The following is a 26,354-nucleotide window of genomic DNA, read 5'->3' as shown; positions in this document are numbered from 1 at the left end:
TGTGAAAGCCTCTATAAATTCCGAAGAAGACCGATTGAAAGTTTTTATCTTAGATGGGTCCGATCTTTCAGACTTGCATACCTGTTATAATGAGTTTCATTTTCATATTTGATCATTTTATATTTTAAACCTTATGTCATGAATTTGTGATGTTTTTTTATTGCGCATGTACAACAAAATTTGAGATTGTGATGGAGAGACATGTTCGTCACAATACTGTTAAATGTAACAAAAATTTTAAAAATATTTTGTACTAATTTTGGGACATTTTGAATAGGCATTATCTTGAGAGAGTATAAGATACTAAACTTTATGAAATGTTTATTAAACCCAAAACAGGTAAGGCTAATTAAACGAACTAAAAAAGTTAACCTGCACCTGAATTAACCCATAACAAAGGAAATATAATATGACTGATAACTATTCCTCCTGATTCTGAGTGGTACTGGAATTACCATTTGGCCTGTCACTGGAGACTTCAATTGATAATGGACTATCTGTAAATATGACTAACATTGTTACCATATAAAAATAGACGGAATCAGGTGCTCGAAGCGGCTACACTTCTATTTCTCTCTGACTTGCTTCTACAGTATTGGGTCTATTATTCGCGTTGCGTAGCCACTTCAAGGGCCTGAACCTGAATATGTAAGTGTGAAATAGATAAAACGATACTAGCTATCTCACTAGAAAACACAAGCAATACCGTGATTTCAACATCTGGTCAGCACACTTCTATTTAATATTAGGCAATTGACCAAGGTATGATTTCTAAGAATCCATAAAAAATCTACTGAATGAATAATGTTAATGTGACAAGGTTATAAATAATTTTACATTTATTACAAAAGAAAGCATCTTCTCAAATTATACACTGGGTGAATAACAAAGAAAAAAAAACAGAAGTAAAATGTATATGAGTTGAGCCTTTGTGTTCTGTTAACTAAAATGATATTAGGAACGCCGATTGGTAAACCTAAGTAAACCTCTCTGACATGTCACAAATTAGAGTTGGGCAACACACAGTGCTGGTTATTACTAGAGATTTAACATGTTGATCAAATTAATCATTATATTTTATTGAAGATTAATGCTGATATTTTTATATTGTTCGGCTTTTTAGACCTTTTAGCAATGTTCAGACAGGCCTTCCTAAATCTCTCAACACCACAACAAAGTCCAGAGAAATCTGGATGTAAGGAAATCCTGCATGTGTCCACTGTGTTCTAGTGTGATAGCTGTATATTCTTTGCTATAAGCATTTAACAAATAGGGAGAGTTCAAAAAAGTCTTGATGTATTTTTTTTGTTGTACACTTTATGTACATAAGTAATGCTACAAGTGTGGACATTGTATCATTCCTTACCAACAGGAAATGTAACATAATCTAATTCATCTTTATCCCAGTTTTCATCTTCAGAACTAAATGGAACTCCATATGCTTCAGTTGAAGAAAGTTCTCTTTCCTCTGATTGGTCTGTTTCAACAACTCCACCATCAGAATCAAGAAAATCGTGATAACTAGAAACTGAGCTAGAATCATCAATGTTCATGTCCTAAGCAACATTAAAAATTAAATTACTCAATCCTGGATATGTATCAAAAACTAAATTATACTTCTAAAATATAATCAGGATCATCCTCAACATCATAAGAGCTATCATCATCATGGGAATCATACAGATTGTCTTCATTTAAATGTTCATTAGGTGGTGCGTCAAAAAATATTTCTGCATCAGGCTAAAATATTAATTTCTCTTGAATGTGTATTTTGCATACTATATGTATATTATTTGAACACATATTTTATGTAACTGTGGATGTAGATTATCAGTTTTAACAAAAACTTACGATGTTTTCAACAAATTCAAGTTCATTAAAGTCCTCTTCATTATCAGACTCTTGCTCAAAGGGACTACCAATGAATTCCTTCATTTTTAAAACTAAAACTAGGTTAGGAAAGCAGAACACTTAAATCCTCTTGTTGCTTTTTAGACTTTTTCTTATTGGGAACTTTAAATTCCTTAATTATAATAGGCTTTCCTTTAATCTTTATCTTTTTTAATGCAGATCTGACTTCTTCTAGTTGAGATTTATCTTTAAATTCAACTGTACACCAACGCCGAGACTTCTACAAAACAATTCTCTAGAATTAAACTCATGGATTCTTAAGACAGTATTAAAACTGAAAAAATCTGCATCTAATATTTATCTTTACCTGTCGTGGTAGAGCAATAACTGAAATTTGCGGATGTAAATCTAAAATTTGCTTTTCGTCGACAATTTTCACCGGTAGTCTCAAATATAGCTTGTGTCCTTTGATGTCAACTCCACTAGAAAGAAATATTACAGTTTTAATATAGGTATACCTAATTTTGTAGATTCTCCGTTTGCAAGAAACAAAACGGGGTAAGATGTAAATGTACAGAATCATAATGAGATTAATGTTTCTTCGCTTAGTGACTTTAAATTTTTAACCATAAATCTTACCCCATTTCACATTCCTAAAGGCAAATCCGACCGAACGACCAACAATTCAACTACTAGAAAAGTACTATAAAAACAAAAAGAACATCACAAACCACTGACACGGACACATTCGACAAGACAGAATAGCTGACAGCTGTCAACAGCTAGAGTAAAATGAGTGAATTATCATGTCCATGAATCGACAACAGTGCTTTTTGTTAAAACTTTAGTTTAAAATATTACCCAAGATAATATACACAGTAAATGCATATAGGTTTGAGGAATCTTAGAAAGAAATGATATGTAATTTGTATAGCCATCAGATTTGTCTAATTGAGCTTAATATCAACATTATCTACAAAGTTTATCACTCACTATTTACCTGTCAGTTCTGCCATCTGCCCTACAAATTATGCGGTGCAGCGTTGAAAGTGCTCGTACCATGAAAATATTGATAACCTAATGCCAATGCTAAATGTTGTTAGGTCGAATACTTGTGCATTAGGAGGTTAGGAAGTTTGGTTAGAAAGACTCGTGGTTCTTTCAGTGATTTTACTGTTTTACTTATTCAGAGAAATATTTAGTTAATTTAGTAAACACCAAATGCGGTTCTATTTTAAGAGCTTAATAGCTAAGTTGACATTCAAGTAACCACATAGATAGTTAAAGAATAGAAGTTCCTTTAGACAAGCTTAAAAAAGTGAGGATGGCAGTGATTGTGCCTACTGTAGATGGAACTTCGCCGAAATATGACAAGAAAACTGAAAAGTCCACATTCCTACTTGCCCAGGACCTAAACTATAGTCGGAAACTTGCTGATAATGATGAAAAGACTAGGAGAAGGGCTTTAAAGTATCTAAAGAAATATTTGGAACACAGATATAAAGCCTCTGGTAAATAAGAACCTAACTACCTTGAGCCTCAATCCCTAATAATAGCAATAAAACTTCTTTATTTGGCTTAAATATTATAATTCTATTCAGAAGAATAAGAATTAAGAAATGTTACAAAAGTGTGTTATGCATCATTCCATAAAGGTGTATATCAATGAAGCAATACCTAATCCTTAGAAATAAAGGTTAAGAATTTTGCCCACTTTTATCATTAAGCTTAGACCTTATTTTCATTAAAGCATGTGCAATGGGTACAAATAACATTTCAGTAAGTCCATGGTGTGTATTGTGGTGACATTTTATGAAGAGCTTAGGTGAACTCTTGTTAGTTTGTTTTTATAGCCTTATCTGTTTTTGTGAAATCACAAAACATTCTCATGATTTATGTGTTTTGTAGAGAGACAAAAACTTTTACCCCTTTTTTGTTTCTCTTAATCATCAAAATTATGACAAATTAGCAATGTTTAAATAAAGTCATACACTTTTTGAGGTATATGCATGACATAAATGTACTGTAAATGACCAAATTACCTTAAGTGTATTTTAAAAGTTAACTGTTAACCTACCAGTTTAGGGATGATAAGGTTCTGTCAAGTGCAATGGCAAAAGATTGATCCCACAGTGTAGGAATGACTAAAATATGACAATGGTATTTAATGAGTATTTACCAATGTCCGAACTCAAATAGCCTGATATCTACAAGATGAGTCATAATAGAACTGATATAGAGCAGGCATGTGTAGATGATCTTAAAATATGACGATTTGTTGAATTTTTCTTCCTATGGTTAATAGTTAAGGAGATATTAACCTCCAAAGTCGGCTTATAAATAAATATAAATAAATAAAAATCGTGTTGATGTGATGCCACATTTAGGATAGCTGTCACTTGTATGACTTTGGTAAATTACAAATAGCTTACCAGTTGAAAACTGCATTGTTTTTGCTGGTAATCTCTTTAAAGCCCTTTAAATTTTGTTTAATTTTATTTCACAAAATTGCAAAAATTTTATCAAAAATAATAAAGTCTGATAAATTTTGAAGAGGAATAAAAATTTTAGAATTAAATTTGCCATTAAGTGGTATTGTCTGTTTGTTAGTTATTTTACAAATAAAAAAATCTTAACTCTTTTAGACCTTACCTTACCACTAATCCAACCTTTATTGAGCATCACTTTCCCATTTCTACCAATTAACGATGTAATGGACAAAAATTTAAGATGTTGATAAGAATAAAACGTGTTTCAAATTAGGTTGCGTTGTGTTGACGTATTACTGAAATATGCCATTTTTTAGAAATTTACAAGCTAACTTTGAAGATCAATATCTCCTTAACTATTGATTGTAGAAGAAACAAATCAGCAAATCATCATATTTTGAGGTCTTTTACATGTACCTGGTCTGTGTTGGTTCAATTATGACTCACCCTGTTGGATATATAACATAATTTTTAATGTTAAAACAATTCATTTGCTAAACTTGTATTGTTATAGGAATATCAGAAATGAGCTTGCAGATTTTATGGAAGGGTTTATTCTATTCAATGTGGATGTCAGACAAGCCTTTAATTCAAGAAGAATGTGCAGAAAATATATCAAAACTTATCCACAGTTTTGAATTTAAGGAATCGATGCAATTTTTTCAAATTGGCTTGATAACAATACAGAATGAATGGATTGGTATTGATCAACTTAGATTGGATAAGTTTTTGATGGTCAGATAGTAATTTTGATAGGAAAGAACTCTATTTAAATTCTTTCTTGTAGTTTGTAAGGCGATTGCTCAGACAAGCCCTCGTAGTGCTAAAAGGAAAAAATTTTAAAAAACGTCCCAATGAGACATTTGCTAAAGTACTTGAAGATACAATCCTGTCAAGCATAAACTACACACCATTAGGTTTGTTTATGCACTTTACAGAAATTTATTTGGAAGAATTGGCAAAGGTAAGCAGTTAAACGGTTTAAAGAGTAAATTAGCAAAAACGTCAAGCGTTGTTAGATTTCAGATGGTGTGTTGCAACCTACGCGAACAACTGAATTATTAAAACCATTTATCAATAGGTTAGCATTTGCCAGTAATAGTTCTATTATAAAATGGATAAACAAGTTCATTTTTACTCATCTAATGAAGCAGCACAAATTGGGTTTAGAATATGAAGAAAAATACAAAGTTTGGCGAGAGGTAAGTTAATTTTTGTAAGAGAAAAGTGTCAAATTTTAATGATCTAATTAATTGATGTAGCAAGGATTTCGGGGCTCTATTTATCAAATTCAGAAAGTGGTTGTTCCTGACAACGAATCTGAAAAACAATATTCTGACGATGATTTGCGAAAGTCAGTCCTTGAGGACAAACCTTTAGATCCCCGAGCGGGTAGGGTAGATGTTGAACTTCCACAAATTCTGTTCAATGCTAAGGAGTTATCTGAAGCATTTGTGGCTATTAAAAGCGATCCGAAGACCACTAAGAACACTAGAATGCATTTAAATATTTGGTCTGAAAAGTAATGGTTTTGTTTTTGGATTACAGGGTGACCTGTTTAGAAAAACACATCCCTTTATTTCGGAAACTATGTTACTTAGGTAAAAAAATATTATACAGTGCTTTAATTTCAAAACGTACCACCCTAAACAACTCTTGAATTATTTATTGTTTTAAAATTTCCAAAAACACGTCAATTGAGATGTCGAGGTGGAAACTTTTTGAGCTTATGTCCAATCCCCTATCTTCATCTCCTTGAGCAGGGGGCGACTTACCCCTGAAATCTTAAATGGAATGGGGGCTCGAGTGATACCTCATTTTAAAGGGCATGCAAAGACCTTTTCATCTACGAAGTTTCAGCTCATTCTGTTTAGCCATTCCAAAATGGCAGCCACTTGAATTTTGCGATTTTTACAACCAAAAAGTTATTTTATCAAATGTTCAAAATGCGAACCGTTATTTTCGAGACAATAATAAAGTCTATTTTCAAATTCTTTGCGAACAGTAATGAAAGTTTGTCTGGTAATACCTCTGCATGTCAGTGTTATTCTGTTTTTCAGTTATTAAATATTTTGAATTGGAGTTTTATACACTTTAGATTTTAAGTAACCCCAAAGGAAAAAGTCGAGGGGAGTAAGATCTGGAGATCTTGCTGGTCAATCTATTGCTCCTCGACGACCGATCCATTTTCTAGAAAACCGTTCATTAAGCCATTCTCTCACTGCTAAAGTATAGTGAGGGGGAGCTCCATCCTGCCCATTTTATCCCTCCATCCCATGTTAATATAGTACTAAGTAGTCCTAAAAACTAGTGTTTGTTACTTTGATATCAAAAGAATGCAAGGCATTTGGCATTTCTTTAGGGTTATTGTCTCGAAAATAACGGGTTATATTTTGAACATTTGATAAAATAATTTTTTCGTTGTAAAAATCGCAAAATTCAAGTGGCTGCCATTTTGGAATGGCTAAACGGAATGAGCTGAAACTTCGCAGATGAAAAGGTCCTTGCATGTCCTTTAAAATGAGGTATCACTCGAGCCCCCATTCCATTTAAGATTTTAGGGGTGAGTCGCCCCCTGCTCAAGGGGATGAAGATAGGGGATTGGATATAAGCTCAAAAAATTTCCCCTTCGACATCTCAATTGACGTGTTTTTGGAAATTTTAAAACAATAGATAATTTAAGAGTTGTTTAGGGTGGTTCGTTTTGAAATGAAAGCACTGTATAAAAGTTTTAAGTAATTAGATACATTAAGTTTTTGAAATGTATTTTATATAGGCTGTGGCAAAAAAGCTGGACAGCAAAAAACTTTCTTAAGTTAAATAAAACACCCATCATTATGATTGTATTTGATCGAGGTTAATCAGGCGTCAGGATAAACTGAACTGTGCTCCTTACGATATTACGTAACTGGTATAGTCTCTGAGGAATGTGCAGTCTTAAAAAGGCCACCCTGTACATATTACCTGTAAATGTTTTACATAAATGGACATTAATTTTAGGTTCCTGAAATTACACAATGGAATGTACCCTTTGGGACTTAAGAAATTGATCACCAAAAAACGAAAGAAGGATGTGGATATGAACGTCACCAAGGCAGCCAAAAGGCTGATTAAATTTGAGCAGAAATTGTTAGCTAAAAATGTGAAAGAAAAGAAGAGAAAGAGAGAGGACATTGTGGAGGATAAATTGTTTGAGCCTAAAAAGAAAAAGTTAGATGCAGACTTATTAATAAATGATCTTGAAATGCGCAAGGAAATTAAACCTAGTGAAAATAGGAACATAAATAAGAGAGAGCAGAAGACAAATGCTATAAAAGAAAGAGATATATTGGCTAAGAAGAAGAAGAAGATGAAGCCAAAGAAGACAAAGAGCAAGTTACTTGAGAGAGTAAATAAAGGAGATTTATCTTTTGACGAGTTCAATTGCTGTTTTGAAAGAAATTCTGGGTTATGGCATGTAACACAGGAAATACACGGAAAAAACGGTAAATTTACATTTTAATCGACTGATTTGGATAGCTCCCAAATCATTCTTTTCGCAGATTTAAGTAGGCAATCTCTAGGTCAGAGCGAGAATGCGGGCTTCGAGGTATTTTACAATAACGGAGCTGCTCATAAATTGTCAGCTCAATCATTCAAGAATTCTAAAAGTAAACGTGATTCGAGTAAGTTGCGAGGAAAAGCTCGGGTAGGTAAGCCATAGATTGAACGATAATTACTCTTTTAAGATCGTTGAAATATAGAAGATACAGAGTTTCTTATTACAAGATACAGTGAGTCCCAGTTATAAATGTGAATCTATGACGGGATAATCGGATATCAGAGAAAAAAAGGAAGGTAAAAAGAACGTAACTAACATTAGAAATTCCAACTTGATATATGTCTCAAAGACTGAAGTAGACAGTTGAGAAATAAAATCTTTAACCTACGATTGTTTCGTAGAGTTTACTAATAGACAGTTTACTGAAGCGACAAGACAAATAACCGGTAACCGAAGAATGTCATATTCAAGTAATCTTAAAACTGTATTTAAATCTAAATATGTTAATGAATGGTCTATGCCATTTGTAAAACAATTACTCTTTACAATGAGCTAGATATAGCCATCTTGTATAATATATTTTGTCGTAGATGAGCCTGGCTTTGACACCAAAAAATCTGAATCACTCTAAAATATTGCAAGGGGTAAAATCTGTTTCTCCGAAGAAAGTAGTAATCAACACGAAGCTCAACATGTCTCAGGAAATCGATGATCACATTCAGCAAATTAAAGAGTCGCCTGGAGTGCCATGGGACAGTAGCAAAAAACCGGGGAAACCCTTGCTTAAAAGGCCCACGAAACCCAATTGTATTAATCCTTTTTATAGGTTAAAATTTTGAATTATTTTGTGAAACAGATTTCTCAATTTTTGTTCCATTGTTAATCAAATAAAGTATGACTATTTTTCGTCGGGGATAAAACTAGTTTTAATGCTGCAGAATGACCCAAATTGTGACCTTCAATTTACCTTTATTGATTAATTTACATACATATGAAGTATAACAAATTAGTCCCTAAAAAAATATTTACACCTAATTCGTCTAGCTGCCGTACTCGAATTCAAACTGAACAACTTAAGCTAGTTACATAGTCATTAATAATAAACGGATGTGAAAATCAAATTGTAGTAAAAAAAATAGCATTTTTCATGCTCGTGTGTTTGATTTGAAAAAAGACTAAAAATAATGGCAGACTTTTAGTATACCTTTTTATACTGTTCTAATACGGCACTTACTTGTGGGACAAGGTAGAGCGCTTTAAGCGGTCTTTTAAACTTTTCTTCTAAGGAAAGGCTTTAATTAATAGGATTGGTTTTTTACAAATCTCATATATCTGATTCCAACTTATTAAAAATCGGGTGGTGCCATGAAAATCAATTGTTTTATAACTGATGAATATAAATAACTGATAGTTACAGCAGCAGAATTTGATACATGAGTGAGCTTAGAAATCTAACAGAGGCCAAAAGTTGAAATAACATGTATATATAATTAAAACATTGACTGAGCGCCATTAAGCAACTGTCAAAATCTTAATGAAATCAACACCTTGAATGCGGTAAAACAACCAGAATTGCCTAAACGAAGTATTTAAATAATCGCACAATCCTTAGGACCCTATTTAATGTGATATAATAAATCTTACCATTAATTATGACAAAGCAAAATGTTTTTGCTTCTCATCAGTCAGGCGGCCATAGTAAATTCAGTTATTCTTACTAACATGTGTAAGTGGATTCATGCTATAAAATGTCGTCCCCCAAAAAGTTCTCTTTTAAACCGGACGCCAAACAAAAATTGCTAAAACATGACTAGGGAAAATAAATAAACCTCATCAACGACTTCTATTCGGCGCATCACGGCACTTTGACCGTCAAATTGGCATGTTCCAGCTCTAGGATAGTTTTGTTCAATAATCGCTCATTTTGTACACTAATTGCCTCGATTCTCGTCTTCAGCACTTCAATATCGGAGGCGAGCTTGTTGATGACTTGTCCCTGGGTGATCGGATCAATTAAAATGGATCCAGACACGTTGATATTCGGCGTCGTTTCTTGAGTTTGATTAATGTGGACGGTCTGATGCAGGGTGGCAGTGATCGGTTGATCGTTTAGAGATTGAATTACTTCAGCGTTATGACCTGAAATGACAAGTCTAAATTTGATTTGTGAAATTGAATCTACTATGGCTGAAATGTGTTTAAACTGCTGGAAATTTCGATTATGCCAGAAATGGATGTCAACTTGGTTATTTTAAATGAAAAACCCTGTATATTATTAAATCTATTCCGATGTGAGTGGGCCTATAGTGTGAGGCTCTGAACACAATATGTGCTTTACATGCATGGGTAGAGGCATGCCAGGTGACACAAGAATTTTTTTGTAGAAAAAGGTATTTGTATGTATGAAACCAACATAATTACTTGGTTGATTCAATAAAGTGTTAGCACAGAACAACGAAGTGTTTGTTGTACTGATTAAAGTACTACTGGGCAAAGTAACACTGTTCTTTCGTTTTGAAGATTCATGAGACAACACACTAGCGTAACTGACATTTGGTAAGTGAAGGTGTGAAATTGTCCCTCCTTTTGTGATAAAAGTGGAAGTTACAGTGCCCAACATTTGCACATTTTATTTTGCATTATTACCTTCAAGGTTCTGAAGGTGTTGTGTTTGGTACTGATCGCCGGTTCTACGTTGGTCAGTTTGAGTATCCCTTAAATTGGGATAAATCTTCGTTTCTATCTGATTAGGAGTGTCCAACCGTTCGGCATTATTACGGATCAACGGAGGCTCGTACGGGGATTTTGCGTAGAACGGCGCTAAGGCAGGCAAGGTCGGTGATGCTTGCTCCGGTACATAACCTAAATATGCATTTGGTTTTGCCGTAATTGGTAATTCATCCAACGTCGGACAATGATAGGACACTCCCGTGACTTTAGTGTGGTTGGTCTCCATTTCGGACGTGATTTCGGGCAAGGCAGCGTCACATAAAATAGGATTATCTGAAATGGATTTATATAAATAAAGAAAATATGCAAATGGTAACATCTTACACGAAAGAACAATCTTTAACGTATCGTACGGTCCATCGTGAACTCCGTGTTCAAGTTTGCATCTGGTCTTAGTTACCAGATCCCTGCCCAGAGCAACAATTTGATTGCTGGATAAGTCTGCGTCGCACAATACCGGCAGGCCATGGAAATCGTGCTCCAATATTGTCAATTGATTATGGGTGGCTTTCAGCTCTGATAATCTTGGAAGGTATGTCTGAAAAAATTAGGTCTCTCAGAGCTACGCTTCGCTGTTTACACTTGAAGGGTGAAGGGAAAAAACAAGGAATGTCACATTTTTGTCAAAATTGAGATAATGGTATTTTGTAACGAGGATGAAAGGGAACTACTATTTGCAGCAGAATGGTGGGTAAAAACTAGAAGCGATTAGTAAATATGCGTGTTTGAAATTTTTGCGCGGGTCTTTTGTCACCGTTTAGATTTAATTTGTTTATTTCTTCTTTCAGTCTCTCTTCCACTTTTTGGTGTGTGGTAGGAAATTGTCAGAAATGTGTTTATGAACTTAATTGAATATATTTGTTTTTCTAAATTGAAACATATTTAATTTATCGATTGCAATGGTTTGAAGATATTTAGTTACAGAAGTTAAAATTCCATATTTCGCAAAACAATGACAATGTGACATCACTTGTTATTTCCCTCCTCCCTTCATTTGACGTTAGAGTCCTAATAATGCACTTGACAATTTTGATGTTAATATACGAGTATTTTCGAGAAAATATCGGCTTTAACGGCTGCACAAAAGGGATATGCCATACTACATTGAATAAAATTGTGTACCGTACTCAAATTCAAACCGAATAACTTAAACTAGTTGCATAAACATTAATAATAAACAGTCGTGCAAATCAAATTGTAGTGAAAAAATGCTATTTTTTCGTGCTCGAATGTTTGATTTGAAAGAAGACTAAAAATAATGGCAGACTTTTAGTATACCTTTTTATACTGTTCTAATACGGCACTTACTTGTGGGACAAGGTAGAGCGCTTTAAGCGGTCTTTTAAACTTTCCTGTTAAGATATGTGTCTTATTCGACCGAAGTCAACGCCGTGGAATGTTTTTTGCTTCTGTATTTGCCGTCATACATAAACACCCTTTTTAGGCACTTAGCTGTATTTATCAATATTTTTTGGTACTAAATAATTAGTTTTTAGCAATAAACCTTAAGTGTGGTCAGCGCCGGTCTTAGAAAGTTTGGAGCCCTGAGCGAAATCTTCAATCACTGTTATTATTCTTCACTATTTTACAGATGTCGTGTTCGTTTAGACGTCAAGAAGCTAATAGTTTGATATAGGAGGAGGACTTTAGATGTCAAAGGAAACAGCGTTTTACATGTGTATGTTTTGTAAAAATATTCCTTAAATCGCTTCCTAATTTTCCACATTTTTTTAACCTAATAGTTAAGTTAAGTTAAAAGTAATCTCTATTCGATTCGATATTCTATTCGAATATTTACGGTGTCTCGTATTAGTAGACCAATCCTCTAACCGGAGATTCCTTATACAAAAATAATTAGATTTTTCTTAAGGTACTTTTTTTTTGGCGCTTCATACTCATTACACAGAGTGTCGAAGTTAGTTAAAAACATTACTTTTGTTAATAACTTGGGTGTTTCTTAACATATTTAATGAAATTTAATTCGATAAATAATTAACATAATTCGATTAGGAACACATTTTCTATGATTTGGGTAAAAAAAAATGGCGAAATAATGAGGAAAATGAAAGGTAGTGTACACGTTTTTTCCCATTTTTTTGGGCACACCAATGGTGCAATTATTTAGTTATTTAAATTAGTTGTTTCTTTATCTGGATTTCTTCATTCTTGTAAAATTTGAACATGTAGCTTACTTTAGAAGATATTTCAGCTTATTGCCCCTCAATACGTGGCTTTCATTTTTTATATATGTCGAGAACATAGTTCCAAAATACTCCATTGTGACGTAACTCTCTTAAATATCATGTTGTGATGAAATAAATTCAATTTCAGATTTAAATATTATTATTACTGCAATAAATCTACTAAAGTGACAACAAATATTAATATAATAAATAAAAAATAATGACAACTACGTTACCTACTTGCTATTTCTAGTTAAATTAACAATTAAAATCAATCTAAAGTAAATGTAAGATATGTCTACCACCTTCCAAAACACATATCTAAAACCTTTTTATCAAAAAGAAACGAATATTTCGAAAAATACGTAGTTGCATTCTAAATCGATGTCCACCTTCTATGATTTGTTGTTTCAAATCTCTAAATACTGGAACACTGTAAACAAAATCTTTCATAAAACCCCAGAAATTAAAATCTAATGGATTAAGATCGGAAGAACTAGGCGACCAACAAATAAGAGCATCATGGCCTAGCCCTATCCAGCAATTATGAAAGATTTCGTCTAGATAGTTCCAAACATTACGCGCATAATGGGATGGTGCACCGTCTAGCTAAAACCACATATTTTGGTGAATAGCTAAAAGCACATCATCAAGTAAATTAGAAAATTCATTTTGTAAAAAAACTAATAACCAATCTCCATTTAGATTTGGCGTAAAAATAAAATTTCCTTGTTGAATGATAGCGATTTGAGAATACTGCAGCATAACGTCTGGCCGCCATACTAGTATTTGAATTGCATTGTCCTATAATGCAATCAAACATACTACAATAAGAACTCTAATATTTTTTGTAAACCTACCCATTATTAAAACCTTATCAGTCATTTCCGCAAATGATAAAAAATCTTGTCTATTTGTCATTTTCGTTTGTCCAATTAGTATAAATGTAAATAAATGTACGTAATTGAGTAAGACCTATCTTAAATGTCATATTGAGGGTAATGAATAAAAGACAAGTAAATACTGTAAGCAATTGCTATTTTAGCAAAAGCAATTACTAAAATAGCAATTGCTATCTGAAGAAGCAACTGCTATATTGGGGATTGAATAAAATGTCGAGTATTTGCTGGCATTATTGTTTTATTCGGGTCTATTTGAAGCAATTGCTTTATTTACCATCAAAAGAGAAAAAAATCATTTTTTGTGCGTCAAGTTCGATATTTAGTTGATGTATTTGTTATGATTTGTAAGTATAGAATAAAAGTTAACATAAGTTCAAGTGATGAAGACTGTGGTTTGAACGAATATGAAAAAGATAAACAGTCAGCTTTTGTTAAAAAAATTAAAGAAAATAAAATTATTTTAAATAAGTCTCAAATGCCTCAAATTAAACAACAAAAAGATGCTGTTTTGGAAGAATTGACTTAACAATATAAAGACATATTTCATTTATTACTTATACCAAAGCAGATAGCAAAGATTAGCAACATGAAGAATGAGGTGAAAAAAAATCAATATTAACAGAAAAGGCAATAAATACATAATATATAAATCATGGGAAAAATTATTACTTGAAATTTTAGTGATACAAGAAAGTCCTGTTTTTACAAAAATACCAAGTAAGTAAATAATTTTCATATTATTAAATCTAATATAGAAACTACATAACGAACTATATTTTAGGTACATTGTCCGTTGGTACAAATGAGAAATGTGCTAAAAGTATTACTCCTTGTTCCTCTTTGTCTATAGAATTTTCTATTCTCGATACATCTGTCATACCTGCAAAAATAATGAAAATTTAAAAAAATCTTCCGGAAACAGGTGAAATAAAAAAATTATCCACTTCGGAATTACAGCGATTGGTGTTGTTAGAACAATTGAAATTACTTAGAATGCAATAACGAGACATAGAGAAGAAAAACGAAGTGGTTGAAAACCGCGAAGTTAGTCGATGCGGTTTGGATGATTTAAATTTTAAGTTTATAACGAATTTTATAAAATTACATTTCAGTTCGGATATTAAATTAAAGTAAAATACCTATATTATTATTATAATCCTTAAAAATTTATTTTTAAAACCAAATTTAAGTTGTAAATGTCATAATATTTTAACTACTAAGGTGTCAGGTTACGAGTCAAAAATAAATGTCCTGTAATATATCGAATATTTACTACCTACCTGATTATCAAAAAGTCTTGCAGTTAAAACATCTCTTTTTTGCTGGCCCAATTGACGAATCACATGCCCTCCGACATTGGGTAGTAATGGATCTAAAAGTACATTATCACCAACGGTATCGGGAATTGTAAAATTTTTGTCTTTTAAGTATTTTCCTATGTTGTGAAGTATAACACAGCAGATAACGGTTGCAGGAATTTTATCGAGGGGTTTGCGAACCTTATATTGAAGTATGGAAAATCTAGTTTTGAATTGTCCAAAACATCTTTCAATTAAAACCCGTTCTCTACTGAATATGTGGTTATAGTTTCGTTGTGGTGGGTCAACTGGATTTTGAAAAGGCGTCATAATCCAAAGTGATAAAGGATATCCTTCATCTTCCAACAAAAAGCAGTCTTCAGTACTATTTCTAAGTGTTTTGTAAACACTACTGTTTTTCCAAATCCTGCTATCATGCACTAAACCAGGCCACTGGCAATCTATGATTGTAAACATTTCTTGAACATTGCATGTAGCTTGTACATTTATGCTTGGACATCCTTTCCTATTTATATATTCATCACCGAATTCATGTGATTTTGGAATCCTAATATGAGTACAGTCAATCACGCCAATGGCATCGAGGAATAAATATTGCTGCTGCCACTGTTGTTTTGCAATTGTAATTTCATTTCCATTTGTAGGAAATTTAATCCAGATATTTGCTTTTTCTATAACTTTCTGCATTACAAACTGACTGGCTTTTCAGATTATGCTTTGATGAATGCTTAGCTCTTCAGTCGTTGAATTTTGATATCCAGGATCTGATATATTTCTCAACAAAATCTTCATTTACATTAATGATGATAAAGCTCCCCGTCTTTCACCGTTCTCTTCCAGGAAATAGTGCGCTAACCATTCCACGTTTTCACTTTCGAATCTATATAATTTACGACAATCTTTAACTCTACAACTTTTGCGTATACTATACACTTTTTTTTACGAATATGCATATACTCTGTCATAACTGTCTTATTCTTAACCCATACAACAAAAGAAAATTAACAAATATATATATTTGTTAATTTTCTTTTAACAATATATATATTTGTTAATTCATCATAATCATGTGTTTTGGAACTACGTTCTCGACATAAATAAAAAATGGAAGCACATATTGGGGAGCAATAAGCTGAAATATCTTCTAAAGTAAGTTGTAAATCAAAATTTTACAAGAATGAAGAAATTCCGATAAAGAAACAACTGACTTAAATAACTAAACAACTGCACCATTGGCATGTGCAAAAAAAATTGAAGGGAAAACGTATACAGGACCCCTTATTTTCCCTATTGTTTCTCCAAATTTTTTACCCAAATCATAGGAAAAGTACTCTTAATCGAACTATACATCGTTGCAAAATTTCGTTAAAATATGTTGAGAAACACCGAAGTTATTAACAAAAGTCTTTTTTTTTACTAACTGCAACACTCTGTGTAATGAGTTAAAGCACCAAAGAAAAAAAAGTGCCATAATAAAAGTTTAATTATTTTCGTACAAGGAATCTCCGGTTAGTGGATTAGCCTACTAATACGAGACACCCTATATATGTATGTAGTTTTCGTCCGACTTACACCTGACTATTTTTTCTTGAATTGTTTTTCTACAATGCTGAAACCACTCTTACATGTACGCTGAACACGACCTTTACTATCACTTGTAACTTCCAACCCCGTTATTCTTGACACACAAGAAGCGTGAAACGTGCCTTTGTATGATACACACCTCGAATTGCATAGTGTTTTTGCAATATTTGCAGCATTCATTATTACTCAGAACATCAGACATACTATATGCAAAAAAGTCCTATTTTGCTTTGCTTATAACCATACAGGAATATACATATAGGGTTTCGAAGTTCAAATAGAAAAATCTCAGTAATTAATTTTAATCATAATGTATAAACTGTCTTGGTGGCAACAATAAAATGTTAGTGATGGAAGTATTATATTTATAATACACGCAATATTTGCCAAGCATTGAATATTTATACACTGCATTTCAGCAATACTGCCCCGTATATGACCTTTCAGGACACCGCGTATAGCTACGACCAGTAGTTTATCATCATAAATAGAACCACCACTATTTATTGACAATAAACCATTCTACACCTTCTCAAGCATTGCTTACCTTACTCATTTCTTCCAGCGTTTTCAGTTGATTGTGAGATATATCCAACAACCTGAGCTGATCCAAGTTGATTAAGTCGTCTGGAGATATCCGTCTCAATTTATTGTAGCTCAGATCCAACCGCAATAATTCCGAGAGGCCGCTCAAGGCCGCGTTCAGCACTTCTAGTGAATTATGGTCCAGTTTCAGTTCAGTGAGTCTGATATTGGGTTCTACCAGATTCTGAAATCGTACCTATTTAAGATAGTTTTATTCTCAGAAGTCATTTAATAAGTAGGGCCACAAGATCGAAACATTTCAGTTAGTTACAATATTGAGATTGCTTAATTAAAACAGGAGAAGCTACATATATTTGAAAATCTTAAGAGACAATCTGGGTTAGTCGGGTTAAAACAGTTTTCCGCCAAATACTGTTGTTTGAATTTACTCTCCCTAGATCAGATTATTGCTACAGACCTGTTACTACTACATAATTTCAAATGATTATTTCTTACCGAAGCCGGTCCTACGATGTTTGAGATTTGATTATAAGACAACTCCAAGCGATGAAGCCTTTCGAGACCGAATATTTCGCTGAAGCAGAATTCGGACAACAAGTTGTTACTTAAATTCAAAGTTTCCAAACTTTTTAGTGGCAGCAACGAGTGATTCAAAGTGCTGATTTGGTTGTAAGCCAGATCCAGCGTGTCCAAAACTTCGCATTCCAGAAAATCCGTCGCGGTTACCTAAAACAGTTCGTTCACCAGTACTGTCAAACGCTACATTATGTACTGTTCGTACCGTATGTATTTGGTTCGATTTCAAGTCTATCCGCTCTAAAGCTCTACATCCTGCAATGGCACCGTCCAGGGAAGTTATCTCATTGTTGTTGAGAAAAACCGTTTCCAATCGCGGGTAATCTGACAATTGTTGAGGGATTCTCATTAACCTGGTAGTGAGAAGAACGTTGAAATACAACAACATCGCGAAGACAATAAGTAAGTGAAGTGCTAATGCTCACCTGTTGTTGGATGCGTGAATCATCTTTAAATTAGAAGCTTCATAGGGCAGTTGTCCTTCCAAATCTTCGAACTCGTTTGCGTTTAGAAATAACCAGCTCATGTCTCTTAAACCTAAAAAAGATGCAGTATTTATTATGCGTATTTATCAAATAACCCTTAAAATGGAAGTGAGACACCATCCGAGGTTTTCAATGGATATTTTTTGGTTCAGTAGGAATGTAGACATAGTAATGTAATAATTCTGTTACACGATGAACACGAGCAACAGAAGTTAGAGACAATGCATCATTGCCCATTTTCCTTGTTACCTGTTAAAGTGCCGTTCAAATTGTAAATCCTATTGCGTCCTAAGTGTAATCGCTGTATCTGCAGCGGGATTGAGTTCTTATCAATCTTGGATATTTGATTCCCCGGCAAAACTATCGTGCGTATGTCCGCCAAACCCTGTGGGATAAACTCAATTCAAGTACATGAAACATCTATAGCCCGATTGTACCTAAAACCTATTCAGGTTCTAAGGATCATGTATGATAAATGTGATTTAAATTTATTTTTACCTACTATCCGCACAGGATACGGGACGGGCCAGTACTACTTACCTCAAAACTATTTAGCAGTATCTCCTTTATGTTAGTTCTGCCAAGATCGACGGTTTGGATGTTAGGCATGTATTTCCAAAGGTGCCCCGGAATCGCATCGATACTGGTGTCAGCGAAGCTTACGTAAGTTACCCTCGACATTCCGGCGAAGGTGTTTTCTTCCAAAAATCTATAAAGATTAAGTTAAGCACGAGAAACGTTCTTGTCTCATTGCCATTACTATACAACGTATCCAAGATTTAACTTACGTGTATTATGATCTCGAAAATGATAAAAGTTTCGAAATTGGTTAAACTATAAAAGTTCTAGGCAAAATTTTTTGAAAATACATCATTTTGGTTATCTCTGAACTTTTCAAAAATTTAAGCAGGTATGTTTTTCGCATTACGTTGCTAACATTGGAACTTCCAGTAGATTTTCATAATGATTCGGCAAGTTTATTTGGGCAGAGCATAACCTTTTACAAACACAACTTAAATAATGTCAATAAACATCGTTCAATGAAATTTTTGATATAGAACTCCGGAAAACTGTAGCCATTACAAGTCTCGGCATTATTTAATCAGTACGTACCGAATACTGAGACATTAATTTGATTTAAAGACAGATAAGTTATAAATGAAACAAGTTAATTGATCGGCTAGGTGTAGATTTTATGCCGATTGGCATCGTAATGGGCGTAATAAGGTAGTAGGCACCAAAAGGGAATACGTACGACCGTACCAAGGAACCGAGCGCGATTTCTCCTCCGGTGGCGCCTAAGAGAAAGAGAGGCGCCACGCAATGAGCCGTCATGGCAAATATTCGTACATCCGCTACAGAGGTGCAAAACTCCAAATACCTTTTATTTCATACTGTCTGAACAGATCTATTTACTTTGTGCTAATTTTAGACTGATACATTTAATATTGCAGTACCTGATATTGAAATGCTAATAATCTTACCAAACTCTAATTAGTTATAAATTTGGTATCTAAGTATGATGACTATAAAGTACATGATAAGACTACAAAATGGAAATTTACATGCAAATCTACTTTGCGACGATCAAATGAAGCAAAAAATTAAATTTGGTTTTGAAATGTGAATAAAAGATAAAATATGGAATAAATAAATAAAAACTTACCCGATTTTGGAAAGAACGACTGTAAAATTACCTTCTACCGGTGCCTAAGTGCGTTTGGTTTATAAGAGTTATTTCTCTAACTGAACTGGAATACAGTTTTAGTTCACTATATTGTCAAGAAACACTGTGTATTTTGAGTTAAAATGCATTTTTTATAAAATAAATGACAGTATGAAATAAAATGATATATGGTACACGTAAATTACCTACGGGATTTGTAATACAAATAATTCTATTCCAAACTCCTTTCAATACGATCCTACTTACATAGATGAATTCCGCATAATGTTCGACCTGTGAGAATTCGCCTCAAGCATCCCAATTAATTAATTAATTTCGCTTAATAAAACAATTGACGAGTACCCGTTTATTATAAATTAATCGCTTGGCTATTTATTATTCGATGCCGTAAATCGAGGCGCCACTTAATTGCCAGTAAAACGATAATTTTCCGACACGACTTATGGCTCTTTTTTCGTCTCTACAAACCGCATGCTGCAAAAGAAAGATCTACCGATACTTCACAGGTTCATTCGACAGACCTTCTTCGATTTCAATCTAACAAACCAGATGAATCGCGATGAATCGTTCTAATAATGCATTTAATGGGAAAGCCAGTCTCGTTAGGAGCTGTCACCACTGGTTAATTGGCCATTCCAAGAGAAATAGACTGCGTTCTTGTCACGTGCCAGACCACGTACGAGAACAAGGGGACTTCGTTCGGTTTACATTGGAAGAAGAAAATCCCAGGAATGTGGTTCACGACGGTTTCTTTAAGTCTCGTGTTTTAGGTCTATATGGCGTCATCCCTACATTTATCGCACTTACCCCAAATAGTCGTGGTTAAGTTTGATGCTCTCGATAGTAACATTAATTTCCCGGAACTGTCGGTATTGCAAATCCTGCAAATTCGACCTCTCCAACCTCAGGTTGATCTTTTCGTGAGAGTGGAAGTGGCCTCTAAGCAGTTCCACCACCTGAAAACCGTGCAAAGTTCTTTAAAATTTGCCCATTTTGATTTCGGTTTTGATCTCGAAATTACCTGTGTGAAACTAAGCATGTTTTCACACGTGATGCTAGTGGTTCTAGTTTGGGGAGCCACAATTTGGCAGTCGCAGGGGAGGATATCGCGCCACATGTGGCACTTGATCGCTGCGGACGCGCCCATCACTGTGACCATCAAGGTTAAGGACAATCTCATCAGTGTCTTGTTCATTTTCGTGTGGAGTTCCAACTAAATAAGAAACGAGCATTTCCAATAGAGAAAAAACGCGTATTGTTTGTATGTTATTAATATGGGTTAGCAATTGAAGAGTTTCGATTGAAGATCCATAAATAAAAATGGAAGTTCCTTCCTCCAGGTGACAAGTTGATGTTTACGTTATTTCATCACCTTGATATCCAGACTTCATTTGATTAAAAAATCGTAGAAGATACAGAGTGTTTGTTCATTTTATTTCCCCACATTTTTAAGTGGCAGTAACACCTTCATTTTTTAAGACAGAGATATCATTCAAAAACGCATTATTCGGTTATTTTAGATTTTTCAATATCGAAGTGATAGTAACTCAATATAGGAATTACTATCACTTTTTTTATCGCATACAGGAACGGACCTATCTAACTTGAACGTCAAGCTAAATTTCATAGAAGCCAATAATCTGATTAATTCCGAGACATGATTTTAAAGTTTCTATGGAAACTAGCTTGATGTTAAACTTAACAGAACATTAATAATGTGGCGCCTTAGCGCCGGTTCTTCAATGTCCCGCTAAACATCACGTGAAGCAACTTGCAGTCAAGGCTAACCATCAGTCAAAGTGCCTCTGTTAATAAGACGTTCCATATAGCCGTTCTTACTTCTACTGTTGGCTAATCTTTAACTTCAGTGTGAAAAACACTTCATCTGCCAGTTAATTGTTAACTGGCAGTTGTCGTTCCGTAACTGGGCACTCACGAACCGATCCTAAGGCCCAGGTTATTAAAGAATTTTATATGTTTCTTAAGGCTTTGAATTTCATTGCATAAAGAATCTTATACAAGATGTTGCATGGTAAAATGTGATATATTATATGTATATTAATATAGGAGATAACTTTGATCCAGAGAAAAGCGTTATGACTGTTAGAAAAGTTAGGAGGTCAGATTCTTTAAATGTTTACTAGATGTGAAAAAATCGCATACGGAGTGTTTCTTTTACAAAATGTCGAAAAAAGTTAGTTTTTTACTACTATTTTATGTATGAAATAAGTAACTAAGTTAGCTTGATGCTAAAGTTAACAGCACATTAATCATTTGGCCTTAAAGGCCAAATGATGAGCTGATAATGTGCGGTTACCTTTAATTGAAAGTTAATTCCTACGAAAACATTGTAATAGAGCCACATAGTATCAGTCAGATTCTTTGTTTTCTTGTTTTCTTTGTTAATAATTGGACCCTCAGTAAGTATGCTGGTGGTATCACGACTCGCTTCAACCCGTTAGTAAACTTTATATCGAAAATAACTGGGAGATAGAAACAACAGCGGACTGCAAATGAATCTTGGGCTCAAAAGGGTTGACCAATATGAGGCTTTTTTAAAAGATTTTAACAAATACGAGCATCAGTGAAAGTTAATATAAACTACACACTAAACAAAATTACAGCATACGAAAAACTTACATTCGCTAACAAAAATCCAAAAAGTCGCAGCGGTAAAAAAAATCACTGATCGCGAGCGGTCACTAAAGTCCATACTAGGTAGCCTAAATAAAAATGAAGTCGCGTGGTGGAGGATGAAGTCTCTTTCGTGCTTCCCAATCTATCGCGAGCACCGGTTCACTACTAACCAGAGACTACTAACCGGCTTCTCATCCGTTTGACAACTCCATGAAATAACTCAACTTTGCCATCGGCGAGCCGCAGGAGAGTCTTATCTTACAGCACCCCGGCGCCTGCTGTTGCGGAAATAGCGGCAAGATTAGGCGCCACTGAAACAGATACACAAGCGACAATACTGATGCTCAGATGGACGGACATTGGTCGTCGCACCTTAAGAAGGCGACGACGATGGACGGGCACGTTAAAAACGGCCGCAGGAGTTAAAAACGGCCGTCCACGATGACGACGATTCTAATGGACACACTAAATAATAATTCTACACGATAATCCGTAAATTTCCGATGTGTGAGATTATGGAACGGAAGGGTGACGAAATCGATATAGGCTGATATTAATAATTACCAAACCAAACCTAAAAGTTAAAAAAAAAATGAAAAGATGGATGACCGTACGGACGTGATGCTGGAATTACGTGATACGCCATATATGAGTATTTATAAAAGACCGATTTCTGAACTCAAAACGTTAAAAAAAATTCCTATAGACTTTAGCTGAGAATTAGTGAGAAAAGAGGGTATAATTTTTCCTGATATGCCCGTAAAATGTATATCCCTATTTAAAATTTCTGCCATCTGCTATAATGAAATAAAACCGAAAAAAGTTACGAAGATAAGCCCAAACATGCAAAAAAGTGGTAAACACCAGCGCGCATGATTTTTTTGAATGACGGCGAAATACCGACTCAATGATGGGACGCCTCAATGTTGCGATATGGTGTTATGCGACGCTGTCAAGCAATGCCCAGTGCCGTACATACTTGGAACGAGGAGGTGTTACGTTACGAGTCTTTAATACACGTCTAAATGCGCTTTTACAGTACGCTCACGAAAATTATTGTATAGTTAACATACTAGGACTACGACCCTAAAGGATTGAAAATGTATTTTTTTTATTTTGACAGAATATTAATATGTTGAGATGATGTTCTGTTACACATAAATTCTTGATGTAGAGGTGCGTAACAAGAAAACTACGGTCTTAGTGTTGCGTTGCCGCACTGAAATGACCATTGACATTGCTGCGTATGAATATTAATGACAGTGTGTCGATGACGTGCACGCAAAGATCCATTGACTCAACTATAGGAACTGTTGATAATGGTTTTAGTCGACGACTGTTAAAAACTTTAAACATAATTATGACTCACCCTCTAAAGAAATTTCAGCTCTTTCTTTAGGATAGCCATGCATGAAGTCCGTCACATGATCAAGCTATTACAATATTTGCGTACAAAGTAAATTATCGCCATTTCATGTGATGACAAAAATGAACATATTTCGCATACTTGTTCAATTGGCAATGGATTTAATATGTTGTTTACTCATCGAAATTCCACATAATTTTAACTTGGGCTAGATTTAGAAAATCGCTTATATTGATATACCTAATATCTACATAAGTATGTATTTTTTATGTAGGTGAAGAGTAATTCAAGATTCGAACTTCGCGCACTGAGCATGTCTTATTTCGCATATACCGAAAAAAACAATATTTCTGTATACCCACATAAATATAATAAGTGATTACGAACACAAGTATTAATATTCAAATAAAAAGAATTCGGTCAGTGTGTGTCTTTTATCTACTTTGTAAATTCTTTCCCTTGCAAAGCGTTTTTGAAGACAAACAAGCTTTGACGTCTTTTTCACTAAATGAATAACCACAAGAGCTGAAATGCCAACAAGATTTAGCCAAATATTTTAACGATTTCATTATGATGTCATTTACAGAAGTTATTGGAAATATTGTTGATGTCAATGGACAGATGATGCAGTAGCTATACCTGGAAGTCTAGTGAAAGGCCGGCAACACACTGATGTAGCAAAAACTTTTCTACATATATCTTTTTTTTTATTTAGGAACATAGCAACGCATGCACGTTTTGTGCCAAAACGTTTTTTTTATTAGTTAACGCATACTGCTTAGATGAAACGATTTCAACAAAAACGTCTTGAAGCTCTTGTAATCATGATTTACGTGATCAGTGGTTACAATTAATTCGAAAGAAGATATCGAAATTTTGTGCCTGAGGCAACGATTGCCTTTTTATGCAAACATCTTCGTCGAAAATCAAAATTTTTATAACAATTTGTTCAATCACTGCCTGTGCCTAGTTCCCTTATCTACGCCTAATAAAAAATTATAAACAATTTATTAATGACGATGACCTATGGCCCCCAAAGTCATTACTCAAATTTTAGGGCTTTTTTGGAGCCACGGAAGGAGATTACATTGATTGAACAGGGACGTGGCAATAAAATGCTCGCATCAAGGTCTGCCCCCACTGGCCTCCGTTGCTCATTCATTCGCACCTAATCGCTGCCTGGATTATTATGAAATACGTTCCATCATTTTGTTGCAAAATCGAATTTGAACCAAGTGGTCAACCGATATTTCCAGTTTTAATGATTTTGTCTTAGCTGCGCCAATGAAACGGTCTCACGCAGTCGATGTTTTCTTTATTAGGCGGCGATAAACTGTTATAATTGAATAATCATGTAGTTAAATGCCAATCAGAAATTGTTTTAAAGTACACGACGCGGTATTAATTATTCGGTTTTGTAATTTAAGCCTGTAAGACAAATATTTTTGTTTTGAAAATTTATCGCTTGATTAAGCGTAAACTCCGCCTCCAGGCTATTCGGTGGCTCCTCGAGTATGCCCGCAATTAAGGACCTATCAATCCTTGACCATTCAACCAACATAATGGATAGCACGGCATGTGCGATAAAATAGGACAAAGCATCAGGCAAATGAAGAAACAAAAAGGTCTAGAAGGCAGAAATTCCGATCTGTATTAAATCGAAAATTCCACACGAATGACAAATGCCCCAGTTGCTTCATCTCGTCCTCTGGCGCCTATAAAAACAAACAAATCACTTTTGAACCGCAGAACGGCAGTAAATCGCTAAAGAAGCCGGGCATCTATTTCATGATGCTGCTTCTGCATTCCAACAATTTAATTTATGGTATCCCGAATGCGAACTTATTTCTTACGCCAGATTTAAATCTCGATTATTAATCTTCCGTTGCGGAACGACTTGTTGCATATCTAAAAATAACTCGAGGACCTTAAATTTAGGCATTACGGGTCTTAAAATACACTCAACCCACCCGATTCGAAGTCCACTTTTTATTTATTCGCTTGTTTTCAGACTCGGCCCAAAATTCGCTTTTCGACATCTGGACCATGGGCGCCTCTCGGATCATCCTGCATGGTCTTTTGATCGGTATGCGAAGAGGTCGTATGTCCACGGTATTCATTTCGCGACGTTCCAGTCTCCAATCGCACTGGAAATTAAAAAAATAAACGAAATACTTCAAAGTGAGACTGTGAAGTAAGCCGAGGCCACATAAAATATCATTTTTTCTCTGATTGAAACCGATTGATCCGTTTTTCTCCGACACAGAATACGCGATTGCAGCACTAATTGCGATCACCTTAATTCAACCGATCCAACATCTTCTCATGTATTAACGCGCTGTAGCACCCTGTATACATTCCATGAAACGAATTTCGCTATATTTTTTCAGATCGAAATTAGCGAGCTTAAATGGTAGTTAGAAAGGCCAATTCGTATCACGACCTCTGACATGTGCCA

The 26,354-nt window shown here is 34.4% G+C and overlaps 3 protein-coding genes and 1 long non-coding RNA gene across 9 annotated transcripts; 1 reads left to right on the top strand and 3 right to left on the bottom strand.

Annotated features, from left to right (window-relative positions):
• Window positions 1-309: 309 nt before the first annotated feature.
• On the bottom strand, window positions 310-2,621 carry LOC136416372 (uncharacterized). The gene is made up of 6 exons (XM_066401507.1): window positions 2,491-2,621; window positions 2,219-2,333; window positions 1,852-2,131; window positions 1,618-1,740; window positions 1,367-1,556; window positions 310-497 (listed from the first exon to the last, which is right to left on the bottom strand). The coding sequence occupies exons 3-6, from the start codon at window positions 1,933-1,935 to the stop codon at window positions 421-423; spliced, it is 474 nt and encodes a 157-aa protein (XP_066257604.1). The 5' UTR covers window positions 1,936-2,131; window positions 2,219-2,333; window positions 2,491-2,621; the 3' UTR covers window positions 310-420.
• Window positions 2,622-2,945: 324 nt separating this feature from the next.
• Window positions 2,946-8,799, top strand: Nnp-1 (Ribosomal RNA processing protein 1 homolog Nnp-1). 4 transcript variants are annotated; one of them, XM_066401610.1, is made up of 8 exons: window positions 2,946-3,362; window positions 4,855-5,075; window positions 5,128-5,304; window positions 5,360-5,542; window positions 5,603-5,862; window positions 7,341-7,825; window positions 7,883-8,028; window positions 8,472-8,799. In XM_066401610.1, exons 1-8 carry the CDS (start codon window positions 3,176-3,178, stop codon window positions 8,718-8,720), a joined length of 1,908 nt encoding a protein of 635 aa, XP_066257707.1. In that variant the 5' UTR covers window positions 2,946-3,175; the 3' UTR covers window positions 8,721-8,799. The 4 variants fall into 4 exon arrangements, with proteins under 4 accessions (XP_066257707.1, XP_066257709.1, XP_066257711.1 ...); XM_066401612.1 differs by having other exon boundaries at window positions 7,883-8,032; window positions 8,472-8,648; XM_066401614.1 differs by lacking the exon at window positions 8,472-8,799 and adding an exon at window positions 8,069-8,177 and having other exon boundaries at window positions 7,883-8,005.
• Window positions 8,800-8,830: 31 nt separating this feature from the next.
• ltl (larval translucida) lies at window positions 8,831-24,004 on the bottom strand. Of its 3 annotated transcripts, none has more exons than XM_066401608.1 (13): window positions 23,900-24,004; window positions 22,534-22,841; window positions 20,915-21,106; window positions 20,701-20,849; window positions 18,747-18,915; window positions 18,456-18,591; window positions 18,147-18,258; window positions 17,927-18,074; window positions 17,641-17,871; window positions 17,147-17,368; window positions 10,936-11,149; window positions 10,528-10,884; window positions 8,831-10,020 (listed from the first exon to the last, which is right to left on the bottom strand). In XM_066401608.1, exons 3-13 carry the CDS (start codon window positions 21,086-21,088, stop codon window positions 9,737-9,739), a joined length of 2,196 nt encoding a protein of 731 aa, XP_066257705.1. In that variant the 5' UTR covers window positions 21,089-21,106; window positions 22,534-22,841; window positions 23,900-24,004; the 3' UTR covers window positions 8,831-9,736. The 3 variants fall into 3 exon arrangements, with proteins under 3 accessions (XP_066257705.1, XP_066257706.1, XP_066257704.1); XM_066401609.1 differs by lacking the exon at window positions 23,900-24,004 and adding an exon at window positions 22,903-22,918; XM_066401607.1 differs by lacking the exon at window positions 23,900-24,004 and having other exon boundaries at window positions 22,534-22,882.
• A 1,520-nt stretch (window positions 24,005-25,524) lies between these two features.
• Window positions 25,525-26,053, bottom strand: LOC136416446 (uncharacterized). Its single transcript, XR_010752706.1, has 2 exons — window positions 25,867-26,053; window positions 25,525-25,804 (listed from the first exon to the last, which is right to left on the bottom strand). It is a non-coding gene; the product is annotated as an uncharacterized lncRNA (long non-coding RNA).
• Window positions 26,054-26,354: the final 301 nt, after the last annotated feature.

This window comes from Euwallacea similis, chromosome 23 (genome assembly GCF_039881205.1).
Source record: "Euwallacea similis isolate ESF13 chromosome 23, ESF131.1, whole genome shotgun sequence".
NCBI lineage: Eukaryota > Metazoa > Arthropoda > Insecta > Coleoptera > Curculionidae > Euwallacea > Euwallacea similis.
The sequence above is the reverse complement of the archived record's forward strand: the minus strand, read 5'-3'. Positions and strand labels throughout refer to the sequence as shown.